Source organism: Alternaria atra (assembly GCF_907166805.1).
Source record: "Alternaria atra isolate CS162 genome assembly, contig: 23, whole genome shotgun sequence".
Lineage (NCBI taxonomy): Eukaryota > Fungi > Ascomycota > Dothideomycetes > Pleosporales > Pleosporaceae > Alternaria > Alternaria atra.
In genome coordinates this window covers 3738671-3753843 of record NW_025091321.1, presented here as the reverse complement: position 1 = coordinate 3753843, position 15173 = coordinate 3738671, and the positions used below count along the sequence as shown (strand labels likewise).

Below are 15173 nucleotides of genomic sequence, written 5' to 3'. Positions count from 1 at the left end.
AGAATCAATGAATACGAGCAATTGCGAATTGAAAATAGAGTGCTTTGTAATATTTATGAAGAAGTCGAATACGAAGATAATAAGCTTGCCCTGTGAAGCAGCATGACCTCTCTAACCCAATCGGGCAACGCCAATATTCAAACCACCAAACCCAATCCCATCAAGGAAATTCGTATCCAACTATCTCAGTCGTCATTTAGATACCAGAATCCGTCTGGTTGTAAGGTCTATCAGCATCTGGTGCTGACCCCTCAGCCCAGTAAGAATCCCACTCGTCACACCCGTTCTTGAGCACACTGGTGTCGCCCAACTTACCCTTGATCTCACCCATGCGCTCCATGAACTGCAGGCTGAGACCCTGACTCGCGTGCCATGCGATATGGCAATGCATGATCCACATGCCCGGGTTGTCAGCCGGGAAAGCAATGAGCATGTAACCACCAGCCGGCAGCACAGCGGTGTCACGACGCGTGGGGTTGTTGAAGTTGAGACCGTTGGTAGAACCGTCCCAGGTACCTGCACCACGGCCAACGATGTAGTAGTCGTGGCCATGGAGATGGATGGGGTGGGGTAGTGCGATCTTGGACGTGGATTGAATCCACCACATGTACCAGCCAGATCCATCCATGGTGTAGACATTGCCGTTTGGACCGAAGGACTTGGAGCCGGCGAGCACGGTCTCGAGAGACGGGTTGTTCCAGTCTACAATGTGTGGCGTGCCGTCAATGAGCCAGCGGAAGAGGTTGTTCTTGGTGGGGTCGGCGAAGGAATCTACTTCCATTTTGTGGCCCTGGACATCTCCCATGACGGTGTTGGGCACGGTATTAGGTACATAGGGGACGAGGTTGCTGGAGAGCTCATCGTCGCAGGACGTGCGCATTGTAACTGTGGTGGTAGACTTGGGGTTGCCGGTTGTGGCTGCGCCATCGTAATGGAGGATAGCACCTAGTTGCTTGCCAGACGTCGTCATGGCATTGCTACCACACCCTCCAACGGCGACACGGAACCAGTAGTTATCGACAGTCTGGTTAGCAGTGATAACTACGTCGTACCGTTGACCGATCTGCAGGGTCAATTGGTCGGTGACGTAGGACTTGATGGGCACGAAATCGGAGGTCAAGACGGTGAATGGATGACCGTCCATGGAAACACTGAACGTGCTGTCGACGGCTGTGTTGATGAGACGAATGCGGTACTTCTTTCCCTTGACCACGTTGATCTTGGCATACTGTCCGTTGTCGTTGGCCGCATTGATATGAGTACCGTTGACCAAAATATTGTCAGCTTTGGGAGGTCCAAACTGAGAATGCTGTGCCTGCTCGTTCAGTGTGAAGGCCGGTGTGTAGTACCAGTCGGTGATGGGAAGAGCGCCAAGATCTACATCATAGTTGGCAGTTGCAGGTCCATCAATGATGATGGGGCCAACGACACCATCACCATATTGAGCTGAGAAATGCGAGTGATACCAAGATGTACCAAACTGAGTGGCCCTCCACTTGTACTGGCGAGTTTTACCAGGGGCAATTGGGCATTCGGTGATTCCAGGAACTCCGTCATCCTGGCAAGAGTTCAACTGTCTGATACCGTGCCAGTGAATACCGGTTCCATTATGTTCGAGACTGTTCTTGACATTGATGATTACGGTATCACCCCACTTTGCCCGCAGAGTAGGACCGGGATATTGGCCGTTAACCAGCATCATCTCTTTGGAAGTACCACTGCCATCAGGATTGGCCCGTGTAACATTGCTGATCTCAAAATTGTACTATAGTATGTCAGCATAGGGTCAAGTAACAATGCAAGAAAGTACCTACAGTTACAGTGGTGCCATCCGGAGGAGCCTTAGCATCGAAATCAGTGGCGATGCTGTAACCGTTGCTCCAGCAGCTGCGAGTACGTGCTGTGTTGGTACAAGCACCATCTTGCCTCTTGACCATTTGCTCATACGATGGAAACTCATCTGAGAGCGGTTCGGCCCGTAGTGGACCAGCGAGTGCAAGCGATCCAAAGGAAAGCCATACGGCTAATGAGGGCACCAACATGGTGGTTTAAGTTGCAATATACGGATGCAATATATGAATGCGAGGAAAGAGCGGAACTGTGGTCGGTATATATGCAGAGATGCTGACCAGGCCAATGAATGATGGATGAGCCCTGGATTTAATCAATGCAATGCAGGGGCTGACCAACGTACAGGTGTCAATTTATATGAAGTTGGTCTCGGTCTCGAAAGACGCCCCAAGTGCAAGTCATCGAATGGGGCAGCAGTGCGTGCTTAGCCGTGGGTATTGCCCAGGGCGAAGTCAGCCAGCCCTCCTTGCCGTGACACCGACTTTTTCTCGCTTATTGCTGCATGTCAATTAGACCCGCATAGTTCAGGTAGTAAGATCAACGTAAAAGCGCCCTAGTGATTCTCCTTCGTGCTATCATACGAGGCAAACTTGAAAGATCCCGATCGTTAGAAGCTAATCGTTAACGCTGATTAGGCAAATCTCTGCTGTCGGTGAATACAAAGACCGATGGGCTGAAGCTCAGCAAACCATAGTGGATCAATTACGAGCATATCGGCGACTGGGTGACAACGAGGCGAAGTCGATGAAGCCAAGATTTCCGACAGTGCACGGACATGACTCCGTATTAGGATTCCGGTGTGAAGGAACCACACCAGCGCTAATTCGGTGGCAGTTCCAAACTTACTAGAAACAATGAGTGATGGGCGGCCCTACTCGTGTTGAAAGGACTCCTAAGGGAAAGGATCCTATAAGCTCGCGTAAGATGGTAGACCCCTGTCGGATGCAAGATCTATTGAATTGCAGATCGGGTACTCCACAGAGCCACGGCCGCTACTTCGAGCTACCGTATGCTTATCGGAGACGAGAGCTCACAGGGTATAGTCGGATGTTGGTGTATGAAGTCAGTGTAAGGCGTGCCTTAGTCCTGATACAGAATCTGTTTCCGACGTGACAAAAGCATGGAGAACGCATATTTCTTGTGTAGACCATGTGGCTTGACGCACGCGAATGGAAAACGGGAACACAACCATTCCATCAGGTACCGAGGCAAGCTACCCAAGCGGATCCAATTGGGTGTTGAACTCTGTTACCAGAATAACATTGTACGGCAGATGCGAGGGTTAACCGAGGGTACATGGACCAGCCGTATTCCAATCCACTGGTTCTTCAAGGATGGTACCAGAACCCGAGTGCAGAGTCAGGCTGACAGAAGTTTCGAAGCAACGGTATCCCTTCCATTTGCTTGCTGACGTTGAACATCAGATATGGATGTTGGGTTTCCCTGTGTTGTGGCTTGTACTGACCCGATCAGACGCGGGCTTATCGGAGCCATCATCAGCTGGATGGGGCTCAGGGCAATTTCTTAGTCTGTATAGCCTTGCCAGTATTCGCCTCCTGCAAGGTGGTGTGATGTGCCTCTCATGCATGCTGTGTAGCTCGACGTGCGGTCTCAGGGATGGCCTTCCGACCCGGGAACTTACTCGATAGCATCCAATGACCAAATTATGCATCCGAGTAAACGGCCGACAAGCCAGCCGCTAGGAAAGCTTGAGATTCACTCATGAAAGCGACTATGTCAGTAGACGGGTATGCGCCCACGAATAGACACAAGCGCGGAGGTAAAAGTTTGATTGACAAACGCCTGGATCGGCATGCACGGCTGATAGAAACACACCGGAGACACCGCGACGGGTTGGCCAGCGATTGACGAACCTGTGATCGCTATGAATAACTTACTAACCGGGCAGGATGCTGCAAGAATATGCGGACGTTGGGGCCGAGTGAAGTGACGTGAACACTAAGATCGGTTCAGCGGTATGGGCGCTAACCCAAGCACGGGCTGGCACTAATTCCGAGTGGCTTTCATAGCGGCCGCACGCCTTGACCTCCTCCACTTGGCACCACTTTTCTTCCTTCTGCATAGCGATGTGACGCCTTACGAGGGCTAAGTACTGATGAGGCGCTGAAACACTGCTTTACTGTCTTTACGAAATGCTGACCGCCTGCCCCGCCCACATGTTCCAGTCTGCCACAAGTTCGCTTCTAAGCTTCCGTGTTGACAGTGTTAGATCAAGCACTTGCCATGACTATTTTCATTGGACTATTTCCATTGCATCTTCGATCCAAGCCGGCTTACTCGGCAGTCGGGGCACAGTCGTATGCGCAAAAGATAAGCCGTATTTTCTTGAAGAACCTGCTCAGCTTGACCATCATACAAGGTACAAAAGAGGTCATGGCCCACTGACTCTACATATCACATTCAGCGTATCATACCTGCATCTTCAATCGTTTGCTTGGCCTACTATCAAGATGCACTCTCGTTCTATGCTCCTCACGGTGGCTGCCGCCTCCATCACCCTCGTTAATGCCGACCCCCCCTTCGAAGTTCCCAGCAATGCTCCTATCTGTTACTCATATGGTGTCGACTTTGTCGATGAAGGAAGTTACTTCATTGACTCAACGTCTACCGAAGCCTTCAGTGCTGTGTCTTACTTCCAAGGTTGTAACAAGGATGGCGAGGCCGATGTCATGCTCATCGCACCTGATGAACAGCCTGGAGAAACAGAGTTCATATGCGACCAAATCCCTACTACCCCTGACAATGAGAACGAACTGTCGAAATGTCCTATCACAAAGAACCAGATGACCTCAGGGCACTGGCTACTTCTAGTCATGGGAGACAACGGCGAAAACGCCGATGGTACTCTTGGTCAACCTTTCGCATGGCAAAGAGGTATGGCTTCGTGTGTTCACCAACATAATTGACCCGCTTACTGACCAACCCAGATCTCTACTTGACTGTCGGTACAAAGGTCACAACCACCTACACTCCAACAGTGACAGCACCTATGACTGAGACGCCTACAATGACTCAAACTATTACCACCACTTCGACTGATGTTGTCACTGCTGGACCAACCTCGACTGTCACCGTACCCAGTGGCACGGCCAAGAAGATCAAGACAATCAGGCCCAAGGCAGTCACCACGACTTCTACGAAGACTATGACCCGCACCAAGCTCTCCTGGACCAAGCACTTCGGTGTCACTACTAAGACTGTCCAAGCCACCTGCACTACTCCGGCTCATGTTGGCAAGCCTGACAAGCCTTGCGAGTACTCGCCCACCAAGATCCACCCCGCGGCTATGGTGACACCCACTATCATCCCCAAGTTTCACCGCTTTGTTCGCAAGGGCGACCGCGAAGTCGACTACGAATGGGCGCGCGCTCGTGTTGAAGCCGCAAAGCAGAGGCGCGCGGAGAAGGCTGGAAAACTTGAGCGCCGTGCCCCTGACGCTCCCACGACGACTGTCACTTACGGGACTCCAGTCTCAGTGATTACTACTATGACTGCGCCGGCGATAACCACGACTGAAACTGTCCTGCTCACAGCTTCTGCTACGACAACCCTCCCACCTCCCACAGTCCTCTCCGGACTTCTCACTTTGACCACTACGCTGCCTACTCCGACAAAAACCAAGCTCAAACTCGCCTTTGCCACCACGACCAAGGTCATCACTTTCGGCGCCACATTTACTAAGACAACGACAGTGACTCCTACTGCGTCAGTGAGTGCCTGCAAGAAGCACGGTGGACATTTCTGGCGGCCCTAGTGGCCCATGTTCGGTGCTAGTTTCAGGCCTCTAATTATTTGATTTACCTTTGCTGTTGTTTGAGCGCGCATTACATGTATCAAGACTGCTGTACATGGCACCAATTAGACGAATTCATGATTCTTACCCTACCACACAATCTAAACCATGTACTTGTTGAATCTGTCGTGCCTCTGTTATACTGACACTGCCACCTACTTAGAGGCGCCTTGCATCATCATCCCACCTGCACTACTCGAGCTATCAAAACGTCACACACGGTATGCACCATCGGCATGTTCGGAACCCTACCCTGCCATGCTAGCAACGACAAAGCTCGGATACCAAGGCAGAAGTCGAGGCAAACTTATCTGTTGACACGCCACGGCAACCGCCTTTACGCCCTGGTATCGGCGCTAACATACTGACTCTCATGCCAACAAACCAGTGCCAAACCCCTGTTCGTGGCTGGCTTACCTATTGCTTGCACAATGCAAGCATCGCAAGCGCAGCCACTTTTCCTGACGTGACACGAACCAAAGTCCCGGCATTCTGCCACATCAATAGCCCGGAAGGTGGGAATATAAGCTTGGAAGGGCCGTGCAGGTCTCCAAGTCGTAGCGTGGACACCTTCTCGCAGTACCGTGGCAAACATCGAACGATGTGGGTTCAGCCAATTGATAGCTTGGTGGGGAATACGGGCTAATGTGATCGCTCCAGGGTATGGATCTCCTCTCCGACGTCCGAACGCTTGGAACCAGTGTGCGTGTCATAGCGAAAGAATTTGAAGCCTCCTAGGAGAACGGCATAGACGGATGATTGTGAGAGATAGATGATGATGGAAGAGGCACGGCAAGTACGTGCCGTCTGACTGCTCATTGAAACGAACAGCGCATTGCCGTGTCCCTGCTTCTCCGTCGCCGCACATCTCCGCGACGAACATGGACAATGTGGCGTTAGCTTTATCAATGACATGATTTCGTTCCCCTAGGCGATAGGCGTAAGTCAGCGACCGTGTGTCTCAGAAACATTCCGCTTTCTGAGCGGCTAACAAGAGTTGCAGCATTTCGACCTGGTGTATTGCAAGTCAGGCGCAACGTCCCAGCACCTTTCGCAATATCCCCGAGAAGGGTTAAAAGACTTAACCTTACTTTAGACTCATAGTAGACGGGCTATTTTCTTTCTTTCGCTACCAAGAAAACAAGGTCCTGCACGTGCATGGATCATGCATCTCCCAACAGCATGTTCACTCTACCTCCTATCGTCCGATGCAGCCTTGTATGTGGGGGCAGCCGCTTACTAGGTACTTGCGATTACAAGTGGGTTGTCATCACTAAGACACCCCGCAGCTTTTGCTATACGAAATGCCCACCTCGTCACTAAAACTTTTCGATCGCACTTCGTACCGTGGTGGAGTGGTGGATTGCGAGCTCACCTGAGCACAAGCTCAAGGCGTATTTTTAGCCCGCCTTAAGCACTAGCGGTGCGGATCGGAACGAAAACTGCACGAGGACGGTAGCCAACTACCGCCTTGGTATGTGCAGTGTCGCATACTCATTGGTTTTCCTCGGGCGAGCAGCTAAGCATTCAACGGGTGGCCTCGCATCGTGCTTTCGCTTTCCTTCTCCCGTCTTGGAAACGAACGAAATTTGCTTCTTGAACTTCAGGCGAACAATTAGTGGATTACTCAACGTACCAAGCTTTTTGTCTCCATGTTCCTTTTGCAAATGTCGCGTGTCGAATGACACAACAGCAAAACCTCTATTGTATGGCCTCGAAAAACAAAGTAGTTTTCTGATCGTGAAGTGGACTCGATTACCTAAACCACTTCTCCGATTCGGCGAAAGCCCCGCGACTGTCAGCTCTTCAGGTACGATAGCCAAGACTCTGGCCGAAACTTTCCGAGCCGGTGAGCGTGGAGACGGAGAAACAGTTTGTATTGTGGAGTACAGAAGCTCGCAAGATCCTTATACAGCCTTACTTTATCGGGGATGTAATGCGGATCACGATAGAAGTGGAGGCGTGGAGTTGACAGCGCTTCTGTGGGCGCGTGGAGTCGAGAGTCAAGGAATCCTCGCTGAGATGTGCATGTTCAGGGTTGAATTTGCTCGATTATACCTATGATCGCTCCTATTCGTCTGCTCAGTATTTCAGGCCCTTCAGAATCAATATTTGCAAGGAAATGCGCTGACTGACTTCTGCAGCAATGGTAGGCTCCTAGAAGTCTGACTCAGGACAGGCACTCGATCCCAGCTCAGTCATCAGCCACTCGAAGGGCTGGCTTACTTGGCTGCATACACACACGAGGAAGCGTGACGCAGAACACTGCGTGAAGCCCTTCGATCACCAGCATGAGAGCCCCGGCAGCATACTGGACTAAAGACGCTGACTCTTTGCTCGTGAAGTTCATCCTCTTCGTAAAGCCACAATATTTTGCCATCGGTACCATTGCCCCGAAGTTGTACTACGCTGACTGATGTCTCCTGATTCTCTGAATTCGAACATGGGCTCTCGTGTCGAATAGCGAATGCTCCACCCGGCTTCATCGAAATGAGGGCCGTATTATCAAGTGGCTGCGGACCGGTATGCTTGTGTTGACAAGTCCCGAGATGGATTCCGAACTACGGCATCAGCATCGTCTTTCATTGCTGCCTAACATGGGATATCGACAATATCTAGATTGTCAGGGTCAACGGAAGCCCCGTGATTTCTGGCTATGCTTCCTTGTCTTGCTTGCAAGTATGTACGCACTGTCATCGCCGAGATGATCATGCTGCTCATGCAGACATCCCTTCATACAACGATGCAACGCCACCTTCAGAATCCTGGGTTTGGTGATTAAAAGCTCCACATACGTTGTATCCAGCAGACGGCGTCACGTTATCGTGCGAGACAAACATACCACATGTATCTACCAAACACACCTCGAACTTGAAGCCTAATCAAGTAGCTAGGTAGGAATATTGAGCAAATGCAGGGTCTACCGTGCACCTGCTAATGTCATAACACATGACAACGTGACAACGTGTTCTGCTACCGGCACAAGAACGCAACTCGGTCGCCACTCCGCAAGCTTTCGCGCCGTTCATGCGAAAGGTAAAAAGAGCCTCAACGTTTGATAGAAGCTTAAATTCTCATATCTCATTCTTAAGTTGGGCATCTCTCGCACCGAGCATTGTGCCGAGGCGACTATCGAACCAAGCCTTGGGCATTGGGTAGTTACAAACTCTAAACAATGATCCGTCTTGAAACTCTCGTCTACTTAGCTCGCCGACAGAAACTCTGTTTTAGCTACGTTACCCTGCATGAATCTCGAAATAGTAGTGAAGATCCTGGTGGTAGCGATAGTGATGGGCGATTGATCCATTGCTAGGGTTTGGGACAAGAAGTCGTGGTTGGTCTGTCACATGCTGGAGGAATTTTTCGAGATTTTTTATCATAGAGCGAGTGTGTAGATAGCGTGCGCCGGCCGAGTACCATAAAAGGGTCAGTTGAGGAAGACAGGTTGGACGGAGGAGAAAGTGGGTAGCAAGAAGAGGCTCTACTGAGTAGCTGATTACACTATAAAAGAAATGACCCTGCCTCCCACAGCAGTTTGAGAAAGACGATGTTTGATATTGCTGCAACCTGGTGCCTGTCCTGAACGTCTTCACGGATCGCATTACTATGGTGAGCGTGCTGGTGCAAAGATACAGGCGCAAAGCTATTGAGCAACTCTTTACGATGGTCGCAAAGAAGATGCGTTTTCTAAATACCTACTCTTTACGGTATGTAGCCTTTACAAATTGTATAACAACCGAGGGATACTAACGAAGCTCTCATACACCGCATACACTGTCCTGACACCCTGTCGCAATGCATAAAGTCATGCGACGGCAAGCTCAAACACACAAATAACAATACTAAACACAGCGTGATGAAGTGACGAGACTGCATTCCATCGTACAAAGTACTTACGCCATCGCATGTGCGTGGCATCATGCATCTCGTCGCCCTGCACCCTGCATTGGAAGCCACCCAAGAATAGGTATCAGTACACTCTTGTACCTACGAGAACTGCATACTGTAGGGGCCCAGACACCCCTCGGAAGCGCTATGCTGTGGGTATGTTGCTTGGTTGCTGCCATGTGGTGGTACATCTACGCCAAGAATCGCTGGGTGAGAATGTTATCCCGCACTGTGCAAGCCTAGAGCCTGTGCTCTGGTTGAGGCTCTTTCTCGTGCATGAGAGGTTTGTGGACGAGTATCTGACGCATGTTCTTGTGCTCAAGATCGGGACTGCCGTGTGAGAGATGCAGCGATTTAGTTCTCTTTGATGAAGTTGCGTCCAATCCTTCAGCTCAGCTTTCCATCTCCCAAACGAGTGTTTGGCGTCCTGCAAATTGTATCACTGTCCAAGTATTCTTGCCTCCAAAAGCTTGTGCACTCATAGCAAACCACTCATCTTCGTCCTCTTTCGCCATGCCGCTTCCTTCCATATCGACGTCTGCATCTTGTGTACCATTGACTCCCTTCCTGCCTTTGAAACCTTCTTTTCTTACCACGAGGAAGATATTGCGCACAAACGCCGGCGACATGAATCCTCTCCATCGCACGGTGACCAAGTTTTTGGAAGTCACACCTTTTCCCAGGTCTGGGACCTCGTAGCGCGACAGATGTGGATTTATATTGTCGTTCTTCTCCACTCGAGGAGATTTCAGCTGCAGCATGTGGAGGTACTCAAGAAGATCAAGCGCGTCCTCTTCAGCATACAGATTCGTGAGGTCGCTGACGGAGAGCCGCGGCACAATAACATTACCCATCCTCGTCTCCTCGGGAACAATATTGTGAAGCCAAGGCGCGTGCTTCGAGATCGGTTCTTTTCCCTCAGCAAGCGACTCGGCGGAGGAGGGGTTCAAGTTACAGAAGAGCCAGGTGAGCGAACGATCCAAAACATTCTTGCACGCCCATTCTAGTCTTGAGAACCCCTTCTTCCCGTGCTTCATTGAGCTTGCGCGGAGATCGTACTCCACCACCCATCGCTGCTTCTGGTGCTTCTTGCCGCCGTCTTCGATCGGGGTGCCCTGGAGGCCGCATCGTTCATACGTCGGGCGCGTGAGCTCCATGCGCAGAGTGCCTTCGTATAGTTCGAATCGGTCGTCGATGAGTGGTCGGCCTTCGCTGAGCATCATGATGTTTCCTTGCTTGATGTAGGTGTCTAGGAATTCGCTCTCGATAATCTCTCCAAGCTTCATATGCACCCGCGCATACTGCGCTCTGGCGGGACCATCGAAGCGGTCCATTTCATTCCTTACAAGCTCGTATAACTCTTCGGGGAGGATTAGGTCCATAGTATGGCTGTATTTCTGCTTATTGAAAGCTGAGAAGGGCTTCTTCTTCGTCGAGACATTTTGCGGGTCGATGTAGGACGGTAGGACGCAGTGGGAGAAGTAGATTTTGGTATCGGGCGCGGAATCGGGACGGTGTATATCGAGCATATTGTACGGTTTATGACGAGAGAGGGCGTGGGGCTGGCACAGGTGCGACTGGTAATACGTTGGTGTTGCGCAAAGAACGCGGGCCGAACTTTTGTCGCGTGGGCCTTCGGCAAGGAAACGCGTTGCGCAGCCCTATGACGCATGGCCCAACGCGTTGACATGTGAACACCAACCTGCAGTATTGTAAATGTTTTGTCAAGTACATAACCATTTTGTATATAAAGTCTGAATTTGCACGAGAGAACAGAATGCTGAATTTCTCCCACCAAGTTTGGCTGGATTCACAAGCTCTATGTATCGCCTCATTAGAAGTGTGAAGAAGAAAACTGCTAACATCAAGATTGGAACAAACACATTCCGAAATTATATTTGTCGTAGTATTTCGTAGTGCCATTAGTGGACCGGTGTGTATATAGGCCCTCAATGCATCGAGCCGAGGTTGCGTGAAATTGCAAATGAGGGGATATACATTATGCATATCAATCAAGGACCCAAAGATATGATTTGTATGTACGATCGAGGCCCAGGAAGCAAAGCGGAGACTTAACATACAATCAAGAGTTGTTCAAAGACGAAGTATAACCTAGGTCCAGAAGGGAGCCTCGCTTTCAGCAGACAAATTCATAGCATTGCTGGAGAAAAGAAGAAGATGGTGGGGTAAGAAGACAGCCTGAACAAAAGGGATTACCGTGCATTAATCAAGATCGCGCCGAACGCTTCGTTGGACGATTCTTTACTACCAAGCGTACAGTCGCCTTTTGGTTTGGCCGTGGCTTGCCGATATGGTACCCCGGTCTAAACCTGGTGATAGCACAGAGAGAGCACGGCTTGCCAAGTTGCTCTTTTCGAGCATTGTGGAATTCTCGGGTACGGTAGAGTTGCAGGGCCAGCTCTTCCACATCGGTGCGTAAGACCCATACTGAACCAGGATTGCCTCTGATGTGTCGAGAGGCGAGAAAAGTTGCAGTGGAGATGTGGTATTGCATCTGAACTTCGTCAACGGTCTACAAACTTTCGTTAGCCCATGCAAATGAAGGCCAGAAGCCATGATCAGATGATACACACCAAGGTCTGACGATAAAAGCACCCTTCACAAGTCGTAACGATTCGTTTGACAAGTGGAAAGGGATAGTTGTCTAGTACTGCAGAGCAATAGATGCATCGCCGTGGAGCACGTTGCAGCCAAAGTCGTCGGTATACGATATGACTGAGATCAGGGTACACAATGCCGTACCTGTCCAATTGGGCGAACGGTAGGTTGAACATGTTGCATTGCCGAACGAGATGTAAGCAGTACCCCTCGACGAACTCATTGCACCGCCTGGACGTGAGCGAGAGAGTATTGAAGGGATGAGAGTGTAAGTGCAGTGAAAAGATGTCAGCAGCCCAACGATGGCTGTCTGGTGTTTGAGTAAGGTCTTCTTGGTCCTTGATACTCCGCTTCTGTTTTTCCGAAACGTCGTATCTGCTCTGAGCCTCGGTGAGACCTGGTAAGCGGCAGCAAGGGTGTATGAGATAGGACAGTATCTGGTCAACTATTTCAGCGGGAAGTGATTCCAACTTGCTCGATGGAAACGTGCCGTTTCTAGATTGTAGCGGGTTGGGTAACATGGAAGCCTCGCGGTATCGACTTCTAGGCGAGGCTAGAATTGAAGGTGGTTGTACAAGATTGTCAAGGCTGTCAACCAGCAATCGTCCGGTTGTGGGAAGTGAAGAAGAGACCAGCCCGGTAGTTATTGAAGCCATGAAGAGTCGAGAAAAAAAAAAACAGCGACAGAATGAGAACAAGTAGTTTTTTCATCTTGACTATACGACAAGCATAGAGCCTTGTACAGGACATTGAACGAAAAAGCGACGAGTAGCAGGCATGCGGGACAGTGGGGGAGCCAATCAACGAGGGGCTCGGTATGCCGAAAGGTGCATTATTCCTGCTGTGATTTGTCTGTTAGTCTTAAGTTCCGGGTGGCTGCGTCGCGGTGCGCAACTCATGCATATTTGTTCGATACTGCATACTTGTATGTGCTGAGATTGGCGAAGCAGACGACGACAACTCGCAGCGCATCCATGGACGTTATCCACCGAAGTAGTCCGGGAGGATGGCAAACTAAGTTCGGCCATCTCCGCCCAGCCTAAAGGAGGCTAGTGTCGTGTGTCTCCAACTTACCCGTCGGACCACCTTTCGCTTCAACCCTCCACTCGTAACACTGGTTGACAGCGAGTGTACGCGGGAGACAACACCATGGCTGCCCATCCCTCAGAGGGACCCGCCGTTGCCCAGCACCCCGCCTCGCCGCCTGCTGCGGGCATCAAGGCGGAACCAGGAGCGGGAGGCGCGACCAAATCCAGAGACGAGGACGCGCCTGCGCCCGAGCATGATGACGAAGATGGCGGCGCGTGGGACCAAGCCTCCCTGTACGAGGAGATTCTAGACGAAGTGGAAGCCTTTGAGTACTCGGACGATGGTGAGTCTGGCCTGGTGTGCGCCTCTGACCATAACCACCATTGACACTCGCATAGGCGTAGACACATGCACCGCCGACGAAGCACGCCGCTTGCGCCAAAGACTCCACCAGATTGGCGCGAGCGCTTTCGTCATGGAGAACATCACCAGCGAGAAGATGACGGCGCGCAAGCTGTGCACCGCCTTCGGCGTCAAGATACCCAAGTTCCTCGAGGATGCGCCCGACGAAAACTTCTACCAGCTGCTGGGACTGGCCATCAACCGCGAACTGAACAAGCGCCCGCGACTTGCTCAGTATAAGACCATCGACGACGCGGCCAAACTGCTACGCGAACGCAACAACATCATGGTCATTACCGGTGCGGGCATATCGACGAGCCTCGGCATACCCGACTTCCGCTCCAAGAACACGGGTTTCTACTCGCGACTCCGAGAGATGGGTTTCGACGAGCCCGAGGAGGTCTTTGACATCCACAACTTCGACGAGAACCCCAAGACCTTCTACGCGCTAGCCGGCGACATCATACCCGATCTTGAAAAGTGGACGCCCACGCACGAGTTCATACGTCTACTACAGGACAAGCAGAAGCTACTCACAAACTACACACAAAACATTGACAATGTAGAGGCACATGCGGGCATACGCAAGGAGAAGCTCATCCAGTGCCACGGCTCATGGGCGACTGCCACATGTAGGAAATGCAAGTTCAAGGTGCCAGGCGAGGACATCTTCGACTGTGTGCGCGCGCAAAAGCCAGCCGAGTGCAAGCGGTGTAAAGAGCAGATTGCTGCGCAGCCCAGCAAGAAGCGCAAGCGGACTTCCAATGGCAACGGCAGCAGGAAGAAGCGATCGAGCGACGAAGACTCCGAGTCAGATGGCGCATTCGACATCCCACAGCCAGGCATCATGAAGCCCGACATCACCTTCTTCGGCGAAGCCCTTCCCAACGACTTCTTCGATCGGCTGAAAGACGTCGATAAAGACAAGGTGGATCTCGTCATTGTAATGGGCACCAGCATGAAAGTGGCTCCCGTGTCGGAGATCCCAAACTTCCTACCCCGCGACGTGCCGCAAATCTACATCTCGCGAGATCCGATCCACCACATCAACTTTGACATCAACCTCCTCGGTGACTGCGACGTTGTCGTGGCCGAATTGGCGCGAAGGGCGGGCTGGAGTCTAGAACATAAGATGATACCCGATGGCCAGACAACCGAGGTGGCCATTACCGATGAACAAGACCACATCTCTACCGTCAAGGTTCATGTACCTGTCATGACTACAACGAACGGTCACATCAACGAGCAGTCATGAGCATGATGGACGACACGGCGTTTGAGCATACATATATATCGATGGCGTTGCAAAGGGAATTTACGAATGGTGTTTATACGGGCATCGGTAATTCGACCGCATGGATGGCCACTCCGCGTGTGGCGGCTTGAGGTTCACAAAATGGAGTTTCACATAGGGCGTTGCGGCACGGGTAGTTTGGAGGAACCAAAGTGGCGGCATCAAAGATACCATGGTCGGAATAGGTGTGTTGGGGGGAAGCATAAGCCGCAGTTTTCTCATGTCTCTATGTGTTTTCCTCTTGCATACTAGATCTCCTTCTTTACAAGATTCAAT

General features: G+C 51.1%; 4 protein-coding genes across 4 annotated transcripts; 2 read left to right on the top strand and 2 right to left on the bottom strand.

Moving 5' to 3' along the window:
• Positions 1 to 196: 196 nt before the first annotated feature.
• On the bottom strand, positions 197 to 2042 carry ALTATR162_LOCUS4797 (uncharacterized protein; the record flags this gene model as incomplete). The annotated part of the gene is made up of 2 exons (XM_043312412.1): positions 197 to 1765; positions 1815 to 2042. The coding sequence occupies 2 exons, from the start codon at positions 2040 to 2042 to the stop codon at positions 197 to 199; spliced, it is 1797 nt and encodes a 598-aa protein (XP_043168347.1).
• Positions 2043 to 4322: 2280 nt separating this feature from the next.
• Positions 4323 to 5626, top strand: ALTATR162_LOCUS4796 (uncharacterized protein; the record flags this gene model as incomplete). Its single annotated transcript, XM_043312411.1, has 2 exons — positions 4323 to 4746; positions 4800 to 5626. The coding sequence occupies 2 exons, from the start codon at positions 4323 to 4325 to the stop codon at positions 5624 to 5626; spliced, it is 1251 nt and encodes a 416-aa protein (XP_043168346.1).
• Positions 5627 to 9945: 4319 nt separating this feature from the next.
• ALTATR162_LOCUS4795 (uncharacterized protein) lies at positions 9946 to 11082 on the bottom strand (the record flags this gene model as incomplete). Its single annotated transcript, XM_043312410.1, has 1 exon — positions 9946 to 11082. The coding sequence occupies one exon, from the start codon at positions 11080 to 11082 to the stop codon at positions 9946 to 9948; it is 1137 nt and encodes a 378-aa protein (XP_043168345.1).
• A 2239-nt stretch (positions 11083 to 13321) lies between these two features.
• On the top strand, positions 13322 to 14858 carry ALTATR162_LOCUS4794 (uncharacterized protein; the record flags this gene model as incomplete). The annotated part of the gene is made up of 2 exons (XM_043312409.1): positions 13322 to 13544; positions 13600 to 14858. 2 exons carry the CDS (start codon positions 13322 to 13324, stop codon positions 14856 to 14858), a joined length of 1482 nt encoding a protein of 493 aa, XP_043168344.1.
• Positions 14859 to 15173: the final 315 nt, after the last annotated feature.